General features: G+C 37.4%; 1 protein-coding gene across 1 annotated transcript; it reads left to right on the forward strand.

The window, feature by feature from the left end:
- Positions 1–1,381: 1,381 nt before the first annotated feature.
- On the forward strand, positions 1,382–2,889 carry LOC120424265 (zinc finger protein 578). Its single transcript, XM_039588327.2, has 2 exons — positions 1,382–2,362; positions 2,437–2,889. Exons 1-2 carry the CDS (start codon positions 1,804–1,806, stop codon positions 2,715–2,717), a joined length of 840 nt encoding a protein of 279 aa, XP_039444261.1. The 5' UTR covers positions 1,382–1,803; the 3' UTR covers positions 2,718–2,889.
- The last annotated feature ends 9,616 nt before the right edge of the window (positions 2,890–12,505 follow it).

Genomic DNA, 12,505 nt, shown 5'->3' on the forward strand with positions numbered 1-12,505 from the left:
GTTTCCGAGAGCTATCAATTAAAAATGTTTTTTGTTGATAACGTAACTTTTGTATCTGTAAAGGTCATGAGCAAGCTAGACCACCTCTGATTTTTTAAGATAACACAATTTCCTTTAAATTTGCTTCAAAGATATTGAAAATTCGACCAATGGTTGTTGAGATACAGCCTCGGACAGAAGATCACACTAGAAAAACATGGTTTTATGTGACGATTTTTCCATAGCAGATTTTACTTCAAGTTTCAAGGGCAACAAAAATTGTTGACTAAAATTGAGTTTTGTTATTTAGCAATCTTGTAAAATCGATTATAAACTTTCCCAAATAAATTGTATAACACTTGTAAATGCATTTTAAATCAAATTATACATTTTATTTTATTACAAACAAGCCTTACCCGACAAAGAACGTCTTGACGTATAGCTTGTTTGCTTGTTCAGCCTCCTGTGATCAAAATTTGAGTTTACGTACATTTTCCCATACAATCTGCAGATGCCCCGGAATCGGTCTCAGAGTGGCCAAAGTGGGAATTTTTTAGCATATAAACCTTCCTTGCACGGAGAAAAAAGAGTGCCCAAAATCGTGAACACCCATTCATGAAATTGGGAACCACGAACAAAGTGTTCAAATTCCATGGTACGTTTTTGAAAATCTTTGTTTGTGGTTCCCAATTTCATGAACGGGTGTTCACGATTTTGGGAACTCTTTTTTCTCCGTGTGGGCTTATACGAACCCAACGCAACAAAGAGCACCTCAACCCGACGCTCCGTATTGAACTGATTTGCGTTCGAACAAAACCGTCGAAATTTTTTATATATAAGTAGATTTTGAATTTTGGGACCACGATTCGAAAAAGGCAGGTGTAAAAAAATATTATAAATTCAATGATAAATTGATAAAAAAAAGCATAAATGTAATGATGCTATACTATTGCTATACTTTTTGATTTAAAATTTCGAAAATAGGGCTTGAACTTTAGATTGTTAATCTCTACAAAGAGAGACTAAACGAAGCAAATCCAACATGATAAATAAATTTAAATTTTAGCTCGAAAAGGATTAGGTGAGATCCATAGTTTTTGTGCTGCCTTTAGACTTTTCCTGAAGATCATCTTTCTTTTTAACATACCGGCAGTCGCGTTAGTGTACTTTGTATACACTTTGTAAGGACGATTGTAACATAATTTTTGATCGTTTTTAAACAAATGTTAGCATAAACTCTTACGACTCCATTATAAATTGCAAATAACACACCACTCAGCATCCATAAACCTCCTCAAATTCACCACATTTTCATCACCGCGTCGTCATCACACATCATCTGACTAGACTAGGGGGTGAAAAACGAAACCCTCAAAGCAAATACCAAAAAATGGGAGGAGGCAAATCGCCCTATCTTTTCTGCCTTTCATTCTCCCTCCTAGAACTTTTGGACTCCAGTCAGAGCAACTTCCCCTTGTTTTGCAGTGCCCTCCATTGCATCCTTCTTCTTCACCACACTTGAATGGGCTTGCCTTCGTTCGTTCGTTTGGCGCGCGTATGTTTCAATTAGGCTCTTGCAGTTTCGTCCTTTTTTTTTTTTTGTTGGTTTTGATTCCTTTTCGTCCTTTCGTCTGAGTCTTCTCCTGTTAGGCTATTGTTTGATTTGGGTTAAATTTGTTGACTTTGCACCGAGATGTTCAGTTTGCAGCCAGATCGCAAAGTGTCAACATCGCCTGCTTAGTTGTTTTTTTTTCGGTTGCGTTTCTTTCTTATTTTCCGTTCGACGTTTCGATCGTGCTTCGTGAGGATTAAAGTGTGGCAATCATGTCTGTGAAAACGATCGCACCACCGCAAACCTATTCGCGCCTGTTCCGTCCGTGGGATGCCGCGGCTGAGGGCATCAGGGATAACAGCCCCAGCAAGGCCAGTGATAGTGGAAGTGATCGTACCGCGATAAAAAGTGAACCGTGTGAAGCGACCATCCGTGCTCGGCTGGACTTGGACAGTCCGATGTCGTCGGAGCCCAAGTCTCCGATGTACAGTCCGGCTAAGCATTCGTTGATCGGAACTCCGGAATTGGATACCGCCGCGGCCTTCCTGAACCACCCGACGGATCTTGCCTCGTACTACTATTACTGCAGTCAACAGCAGCAGAAACTTGGCGTTGAACTACTTCCTGCCGGATTCAACTTTGCCGGACTTCCGGTGAACCCGCTCACGTACGACCAGATGGAGCAGGAATACTTCCGGGTACTCAGCGAGGACGCCAAGGCCAAGCTGCTCAGCAGTCGCAAGCAACGGCCGAAGAAGTTCAAGTGCCCCCACTGCGATGTCGCCTTCTCCAACAACGGCCAACTCAAGGGTCATATCCGGATTCATACCGGTAAGTTACCACATACCAACTCAACCTCATTTCTCGTGACTAACCCACCATTCCCTCTACTTCAATTCCTACAGGAGAGCGCCCGTTCAAGTGCGACGAACCGACCTGCGGCAAGACCTTCACCCGGAACGAGGAGCTGACCCGCCACAAGCGCATCCACACCGGAATCCGGCCGTACGCGTGCCAAACCTGCGGAAAGAAGTTTGGCCGCCGCGATCACCTCAAGAAGCACACCAAGACGCACATGCCCCAGGAGCGGTACACGTACGGACTTGCGCCGGCAGCGATGCTGATGCCGATGTACGGAGCGGCGGCGGCGGCCGCGGCCGTTGCGACGCAACTTTATGGGTATTGAGCGGGAGAGAGCGGGGTAGCATTAAGTGAACTTGTCAAGTGATATGTGTTGGGACCAGTGAAGTGGCAACTTTTTTAACCAGATGAAACCTATTTTTGATAAAGTGCGCAGAAATGTATTGACTGAGGTATTTTTTTGTACAGAGAATAGTTGTAGATGTATATATTTTAAGTATTTTAAAAAGAAAATATAAAAGAATGAATAATTAAAACCTCCTGGTGTTTTGTTTTTATGGACATATCTGAAATTTTATAATATTGAGAACAGTTTCAGGAGTTTTCAAAGTTGGATTACTCCCCAAGTCCTTTCTTATCAATATAGGTTTTTATGATTGCATAGCATCCGAAAAAATCCCGAAATCGTATAACAATTGAAGCGACAAGGCCTACTACCTTGCCTCTACCACAGAGACGATGATGAAAACAGACATTTCACAGAATCAACGGAAGAGGAAGGATACGTGGACATACCGTGGAATACCGGGGGAGTGCGGATGAGGGGGATCGTTTGATCAGTTAAATATAATAAAACCAGGCAAAAACTCACGCTCCATACAACAAGTTGAAATTTCGCTAGAAAAAAAAACGGAGGGCCAGATGCACGTGGTCCATTCACAAGCTCCTATATTTGTTTGTGCTAACAAACGTTTTAGAACATTTAAAAAAAATCAAATTTGGCTATTTGATTTTAACAAATGTCCGGAAGATTGTAAAAAGGGTGGTTTTTGTAAGAAACCCCGTCATGTTATACATTTTTAGAAAGGTATTCGAAAGATCTTTCCAACGAGTCCAAAAGATTGCAAATCTGACAACCCTATCAAAAGTTATAAGCACTTAAGTGTTATTTATGAACTTTTTAGAGGCCGGATCTCATATATTTCGATGAAAACTTTGTCCGGATCTATCATGCGACCTGTCGTTGGATAGGTAATTAACAGACCGAGTTCAAACAATTGAAGATCTGACAACCCTATCAAAAGTTATAAGCACATAAGAGCCCTGAATTATGAAGATCTGACTACCCAATCTGATGGTATGAATAATGAATCAAGTTGATAGAACACTGAAGGTCCGCCCTTTTGTATCTGTTTTGGATAGCATTACGCTCTAAATGTGAGGAAGGCACCAAGCACCTAAAGGTGGATTAAGTAACGTTTTTTTAAGATTTTACAAGTTAACTGAAACCAACATTTTCAAACCTATAGCTTCTCCATTCGCTTTCATACTCAAATTTAAGGCTATTTTGTATTAAAGTTCAAGCAGTAAATCGGCTATATTTACCAAAAAAATAAAGGGAAATTACCGGCATCTCAGCCGTTCTTATTTATGGCCAAAACAACAAATCCAATTTAATTGTCTATTTTTTCTGTAAATGGGTTTGTCTAAATCTGGAGTGATATGAAGTTACAATTGACTTTCTGGTTGTCGATCTTCTTGATCTCAATATTGCTCCATCTGTCGATGATTTCTTTTCAAACTTCAGCCTTCGATTCTCTTATTACTAGACGAATATCAAAACTAAATAAATCAGCGTGCACGTCATGATTTAAAGATTTTTATTCGAAAAGGTTCCATAGCTTATAGCATCTTTTAAAAAGAATAGAAATCTAGAGTTTATTTTTTTTTTAAAAAAAAAGGTCCTATAAGCTATTGTGTTTGTTTATAGGACGTTTTTTAAAAAAAAACTCTGGAAATGTTATTTTTCAAGGAACAAAGCTATCTCAGTTATTCATTTCAAAAAATTTAGTCTACATATAATTTAAAAAAAATCAAACGATATTTGGTTATCTTTTGCTACATAGCCTTCAGCGATGCTGCTTAATTTCATCTTGATTTTCTTTTATTTTTAATATAAAAATCTTTCTAGAAATTACACCGACCAACAAAATTTCTGCGCAGGCTCAACTCGAGGGGAAGCATGAAGTTTGGGGTCCCCAGAAACACGTGCACTTTGAATTTTTCAAAAATATTTAGACAGGGCCGAATGGTTTTTCTCCAAAGTTTGTATGGAGAATTAGTGCTGTTCGCTACTCCCACATATTGCATGTAATTTTGACATAAGGTGTGAAAGAGATACACTTAACGTTTAAATTTGTTTATAGGGCTGATTAGTTTGTAACACGTCACTTATTTGTTTTTTTGTTCTCGGAAATAATTCAAATTGTCATTGCTTTTCAATAAAGAGTAATATAGGACATGCAGATGATCAATTCAAAACATTTTCGAATTTGGTAGTCCGTAAATTGATCGAAAACCGATAAAAATGGTTTTGTTGACAAAAGTTTGAAAACTAACCCGAGAAATGTTCTTTTTCAAGTAAAACGCCAACATCTTCCAAGCGAAAAAAGCTATCTCAGCCCTGCAAATCGAACATTTTAGTCTTATAATTTATGATTGAAATTTAAAAATAGAAAACAAAATTGTTTAGGTTATATTTATATAAACACTTTCTAAAATAGTTTATATGATACATCTCGAGGAATCGAAAAATAAAACGTTTTCAATTCATAGCTTAAATGTGTGTTTTAGGCAATTCTGATTCTGATAACCGAAAATAGTCCAACAATCTTTCACCACAACACAACTCCAAAAGTACAGCAGTGAAGATTCCACTTAACTTCCATCAATCCAACATTTACGCTGCCATTCTAGAAAGGGGGAAATCTCTGTAAGCTAAATTGAATATCACCCAACCCAGTCCAGCCCAGTCAGGCCAGGCCAGCATCCAATCCAGCCCCTGTTTCTTTTTCATTACCGTAACCAAAAACCGGTCCAAAAACAGTTCGAGCAATAGAGATAGAGAGCCAGAGAGGGGACAACATGCCAGATTAAGGCCTGCCGGAAGGAGTGCTAACAAGTCCCCTTCGCGCGATTGACTGCTGAGCTATAGGGAAGAAGAAAAATAACTCCCTATGCGATCTTCGGCAGCCAAAAAGCAATTTCGTGACAGCAGTGGCAAACCCTCGCTGCGCGCCTCGTTATGGCCTCCGCGCGCTCGACGCCATCATTCTAACCGGTGCGGCTTGGAACGGAAAGATAGAATTTGTTAATTTGCATGAAATAAAGGAAACCAACCATGCGTCTTCACCAAATAGTATGAAGTTTGAAGTATTCGATGGAGTCGCACGGTTGGTTATCTATGACATGTTTGGACATAATGAAATATTATTTTTATTTGTTTTGGTTAATTTCTTATGATAAATTTCGAGTACTTTTATTTGAAGATTTGAAAAGAAGAGTATTTTCTACCGGAATAATTTTCTTTTAATTCCTCAATTCGGAAATTCCGTGCAATCAACTGAAGAATCCTGCAAAAAAGGGGGACTTTTGTAAAACGAATCTTACTGATAATGCTTCCCAAATAGGCCCGGCACACACACCCAACACAGAACACAGACAATTTAACGTGAGCTCGTCTCACAATGGGGTGAGTTTTCTGGCCCCGTCACGCAGGTTTTCCATCCTCCGGCAGTCCTCCGCGCCAAAAGGGCCAAAAACTTACACATTTATATCGCTCCGGTTGAACGGTTGAATGAGTCTACAATTTTCTTCTGCCATCTTTTTTTTTCTCGCTGCTTTACTTCGATTCATCGATTTTGCCTCCGGAAGAAAAAGTAAAGGAAAATTGCTTCGGAAAAACTTGCCAAAGTTGGGTAGATTTTCGGGGAGGACTCCCTGGGTTGTATTTATGCGTATCTTTTGGAGGGTTATTAGCTTCTCTCGAATAGGTCAGGGTAGGAACACGCGAGCATGATGGACAAATTTATCTGTTTCTTTGACTTTCGAAGGAAATAAAAAAGGATGCGAACTACGTAATCTTGATGCGATGACTTCCATCATTGTCATGAGTTTTCTTTCGACAACATAAATTTTGCTAAATTCCTTCTACAAGTTGTTCACCCTTGATATTTTTAGGTGAAGTTTTTTTTTAATTTTCTTGTTAAGTTATGAAAATCATCATTGGCAAATGGTTGTCAACCAGGATATCAGTGATTGAATTACAAAATTAAATAATTTTTGAACACAATTGATTTAAAGCATAAATTCGTCCAGTACCTTCAAGAAGATAGAATTTACACGCAGAAAAATATGTTGTACGATCAGCCTGTATGAGGTTTGATTCAACAAAATGTGTGTTGAATATAATCAACGCCGATTTTGCGTTGAAACAAACCTTGATTTTCTCAATTCCACAAAAATCTTTCTTTGATTTGGGTAATTCTCCGCCAACTCACACAGCAGTTGCCCCGACCCCTCTTCGATTTGCGTGAAACTTTGTCCTACTGGGTAACTTTTGTCCCTGATCACGAATCCGAGGTCCGTTTTTTGATATCTCGTGACGGAGGGGCGGTACGACCCCTTCCATTTTTGAACATGCGAAAAAAGAGGTGTTTTTCAATAATTTGCAGCCTGAAACGGTGATGAGATAGAAATTAGGTGTCAAAGGGACTTTTATGTAAAATTAGACGCCCGATTTGATGGCGTACTCAGAATTCCGAAAAAACGTATTTTTCATCGAAAAAACACTAAAAAAGTTTTAAAAATTCTCCCATTTTCCGTTACTCGACTGTAAATTTTTTTGGAACATTTCATTTTATGGGAAATTTAATGTTCTTTTCAAATCTACATTGACCCAGAAGGGTCATTTTTTCATTTAGAACAAAATTTTTCATTTTAAAATTTCGTGTTTTTTCTAACTTTGCAGGTCGTCGTTGATCATGGCCGTTCATGGTCACACGACAGACACGGACGACGAAACAAAGAGAAACGCAAAAAGTAACTTTTTCAAAACTTTTTTTCGTAAAATCGCGATAACTCGTGATGTTTATAAGCAAACCCCTTATGTATATATATTAAAATTTTTGTAATTGTCTTCTCTACAACTTTGTAGAACATTGTTACACTCTAAAAAATAACCCTGCAAAGTTAGAAAAACACGAAATTTTAAAATGAAAAATTTTGTTCTAAATGAAAAAATGACCCTTCTGGGTCAATGTAGATTCGAAAAGTGCATTAAATTTCCCTTAACCCACCGGAGGTCGCGTACGTGTACTTTGTACACAGTTTGTAAGGGCACTTGTAAGAAAGGCGAAAACACGCGACTTCCCGAAGGTTAAAATTACATGTTTCAAAATTTTTTACAGTCAAGTAACGGAAAATGGGAGAATTTTTAAAACTTTTTTCGGAATTCTGAAAAAAGTCCCTTTGACACCAAATTTCTATCTCATCACCGTTTCAGGCTGCAAATTATTGAAAAACACCCTTTTTTCGCATGTTCAAAAATGAAAGGGGTCGTACCACCCCTCCGTCACGAGATATCAAAAAAAGGATTCGTGATCAGGGACAAAAGTTACCCCTTAGGACAAAGTTTCACGCAAATCGAAGAGGGATCGGGGCAACTTTTCCCGATTTCGTGTGAGTTGGTAGAGAATTACCCATTTTAAAAAGTGGCTTTGGCATTTAGCGTTGTTTCAGCAAAAATCTTGATTTTCAAATCAACAAAACGTTTTGTTGATTCAAATATGCCTTATTTTTCTGCGTGTAAGAATGACGATCAATTTTCTAACAAAAGATGAAAGCTTTAACTTAACCTGTTATCAATAATTAAGCTTATGATGTTTAACATATTCAAACCATAAAAAAACGATACCTACCGCAATGACTTAGATTCATATCCTTTCGCTGGACTTTTGTAAAGAAAACTCATGAAAACGAAAAAAAAAGGTAAATGTCAAAGAAGTTCTTAAACATACGCGTTAAATAAAATCTAAATTGAAACCGAAATCCACCCAATTTTCGAGGAGACTGATTCTGAGCAAACCAATCTATTTTTCTCATTTTCCATCTAATGATAGCTCGGAAAATTTTGGTCCGATTTTCAGCATCATGTACTTGACGGTTGTTAAATTGTCAAAACTTTTACGTATTTTGAAGATTTTAATATCAGGCAATGTTGTGGTGCTGCGATTCTGTACTAAAAACGCAGGACGCAGTTTGCAAGTTCTAAATATTGAAATGTATAAAAATATTGAAATGTAAGAAAAAGGTGGCGTAAAATGAGTAGGATTATTGTCAAGTGTGAGATTCTTTTATTATAATTTTATGACAAACAACTTGTCGAAGACCCCAAAACGATCCTAGTTAACACTGACGAGTTATTATCGATTCAAAGAAGACGTTTTTGTATGAAAAGATTTTTTTTCACCAACTATAACGATCCATAGCGATTCTTCAACCTTAGGGGAGAGTGGGGAGACTTGATCCCCTTTTTTTGTATCGATCATAACTCTGTCAATTTCTCACAAAACTATAAACTTTTTGCATGAATTGAAAGCTTAAACATTCATCTAAGTTTGGCTAATAAGGGTATTGCATCAGATGAACTCTTCGAATCATGCCAAGCGTTTTAAAAAAATATTTTAAACCGGCATTTTAAAAATGTTAGGGGTAAATTGATCCCCCTTTCAACATATTGAAGAAATCTTAAGCAAAATGTTTCTTATTTATCCAAACTTATATTTTGCTATAAGTTACAGCAATTTCACATAAAACCTGTACGTTTGTGTTCAAAATATAACAAGTTAAGTATGTAAAATATTTAAAAACTTAAATTATTATTTTTTAGACCAAAATTAAGCATGTTTACAAAAGCTGGAAATTTTTGTTTACAAAACTTTTGAAAAGGTTCAAACTGCAGTAAGTTATGTACAACTATACTAAAGGAAACTATGTATGAAAACCCAGCCCAATTAATTAATCTTGAGGCTGATTCCAGTGACTGTAAAAATGCAGGGATCAAGTCTCCCTAAACGCACTTTTTTAAACAATTGATTGTAAAAATAGTATGATGATAAATTTAACATCAAATGCGTAAGGGTTTTGGAGTTGATAAGTTTATCAAACAATTCATGTATAAAAAATATATGTTTGAATAATTTTTGAGTGTTTTCTATACATATCAAAACAAAGAAAAAAAGATCTCTTGGAAGTTTTTTGCAGCTCGTTTTAGAAAAATGTGTGTAACTCAATCTAAACATTTTTTAATTTTTTTCTTTGTTTTCTACAATGAGTTTTAGTTAATTTCGCACAACATTCTAGAACAAAGCTAATTGTTTTACCCACATGCTGACGAGATACAGGCTTGGGATCAAGTGTCCCCGGGGATCAAGTCTCCCCACTCTCCCCTACCCAATTTGGCTCAAAATTGGCACAGTTACTTATTTTTACCTGAAGAATCGAGCCAGGTGGTATCCATGATGGCGATTTTTTATTGTCACCCTAGTGTAGAACTATCAAAATTATATACAGTCTTGTATGGACGAACTTATTTTGCTAAATATCGCTTATTACTAAAATAAAAATTATAAAAAGCTAATTTTACATAAAATTTATCAATTTCAATTGCCGTTCAAAGACAAAACTAATAATTCTATAAAAAAAATCAGCCCACGATCACGCGGTCATCCCAGCCAGGTGTTCATTTCTACAACAAATTCAATCAAAAAATGCACAATGCAAGCCCAACGACAACAGCCCGACAATAAATTGTACAAAATGTGGTCTGTCTCCTTCCAACGAAATTCTTTTATATCAAATTGATCACCTTTCATTTCGCGGCCAACGGGACTGGAAACTCGAGAGTCCACCACAAAAAAAAGGACTCTCCCTCACCCAGGGTTCTCAAATCGCGCACAAAACACCTTTCCCTCTGCCCAATGTTGTGCACGCACGCTCGCTAAACGGTGCAATTAAGAGGTCCTCCTTAAGGGGAAGGACCAATCGAGTCGACCCCCGCCAAACCACCCAGGAAGAGATTCGATCGCCGAGATAAGTCCGATCGATCTTCGCTCTGTTTGGACAACTAGCAGCCAATAAATCGAAGGTTGAATAGAAAACGTGAAGAAAGTCGATCCTTGGAATCTTCCACAGGTTCTGGGTGAAAATAATACAACCCGATTTAGACACGCATAAAGACCGTGCAAAAAAGTTGTAATAGGTTCGATTTTTGAGGGTCCTTTCATTGCTTCATTCATGCTTTGTTCGAGGATCTCGGCTCCGCATTGTCTGCGAACCTCGAATCGATCAGCCGGGGCATAGATCGGTTTGTTAGACTCAATAACTTTGACAAAAATTCTGTCCAAAAAAGCTGTAGTGAGTCATGAAGATACTCCGATTTGACGTGATTCCAAGCGTGATTCATATGAAAAATCACAAAGAAGGTCAGACCAACAGGTCATGTAAACTGATTTTTTTTTTTTTTTTGCTTTTTGGGTGTTTTTCAACGCAAGACGATTTCAAAAACACTCAAGAATCAAAAAAATCAAATTTAGTCTATTGAACTTAAAAAAAAACTCCAGATATGTACAATCAAATTCCTAAAATTAACAGTCAGTAGAATTGAGAGGTTCATGTCAAGAATATCGGTCTATGCTAAGTGCTCCGTTACTTTTACTGTTAAATCTGTCAGAACCAAACAGAATGCGATGCTGTAATTCAAGCTCAATTTGATCTCGGGTTACGATTCAATTTTGTTAGACTATTTCCCTGTAGCAAAATTGAGTCAAAAAGGAAAGAAATGAAAAGTGTTGCAAACCAATTCACGCAAGGGTATCCTCATCAAAAACGCTGCAAAACATAGACAAGAGACAATTCCCGTGTCATGTGATTGTGTGAAAGGTGAAAGGAGAAATGAGAAATGTCATACGAAAATCCAAGTCGATGGGATTTCAGGTGAAAGCAAAATGCGATGGGACAAGATAACTGCTTGTTTTGTGCGTTGCGATGACAAAAGGCAGTTTTTTGCAGTATTTTATAAAACATTTTTTGACACTTTTCAGCTAGTCTCGGTGGGAGTTCTGCGTGAGAGGCTGTAATTAAATGAATGGCTTCAGGGGTGGGATATGGTGAACGGTTGAATGAAAGTCTCGCCAGACAGTTTGGCACCATTTGATCATCGGATTCTGTATTTTGATATAAAGAAAATAAAATCAAGCTCAATTTACTCCTTCCCACTTTAACTTTTTTAAAGAAATGAATTGATAATTGCCAAAATTACAAAATCATTTAATGTTTCCCGTTTAAAATAGTTTAAGATTTATCTGAAACCAATATTCTATTCGATCTGAAACAAATCATTTATTGATTTGAAAATTTACCCACCAGCGTGAAGTAAAATCTTGTAAACACAACATAAACCATTGCAATAACAAAATAAAAATTCTATAAGATCCAAGTAACCATTCATCAAACGAGACTGTCCAGCTGTGAAAGAGTAGCTCATCTTTACGCCAAGTTTAACATCTTCGTACAATATTGTTTAAATTTTCGGTAGTAACAATTTGAAAGGACTGACACAAATTTATTCAAACTTCTTTCTTTTTACTCTTATTTGATTAAATTTAAACATTCAAATTTTCTAAAATTCCAAATTAAATTCATATTTTTTCACAAATTTGTACTCACAAAAGACTATTTTAAATTGTTACCACCCAATTCCTCGATCACCATATCGTTGCAAATAATTGCAACGATGGCCTACTGCGCTGTGTACACGATCCCTGTGGGAGGGCTGGCCCAAAAACAGCTCAATATGTCCCGGAAGAATGGACCTACTGCAGCGGGAGGATTAAATTGCACAAAACAACACTGAATGTGCGCAAATGTAAACAAACACACAAAACGTCACCTCCGGAGGTGCCCGAAACGGGCCTACAGAAATAAAAAAGAAGGCCACAAGCAAACACAATCATCTTCTACTTCCGTTAGGAAGGAAGGTATTGTGAGCTGTCC

The sequence above is a fragment of the Culex pipiens genome, chromosome 1 (genome assembly GCF_016801865.2).
Source record: "Culex pipiens pallens isolate TS chromosome 1, TS_CPP_V2, whole genome shotgun sequence".
In the NCBI taxonomy this organism is placed as follows: domain Eukaryota; kingdom Metazoa; phylum Arthropoda; class Insecta; order Diptera; family Culicidae; genus Culex; species Culex pipiens.

Bases quoted from the DNA above. Each gene is read 5' to 3' on its own strand.
- LOC120424265 (XM_039588327.2), top strand. From the start codon at position 1,804: ATGTCTGTGAAAACGATCGCACCACCGCAAACCTATTCGCGCCTGTTC. The intron at 2,363-2,436 runs GTAAGTTACCAC...CAATTCCTACAG, and splicing joins TCATATCCGGATTCATACCG to GAGAGCGCCCGTTCAAGTGC.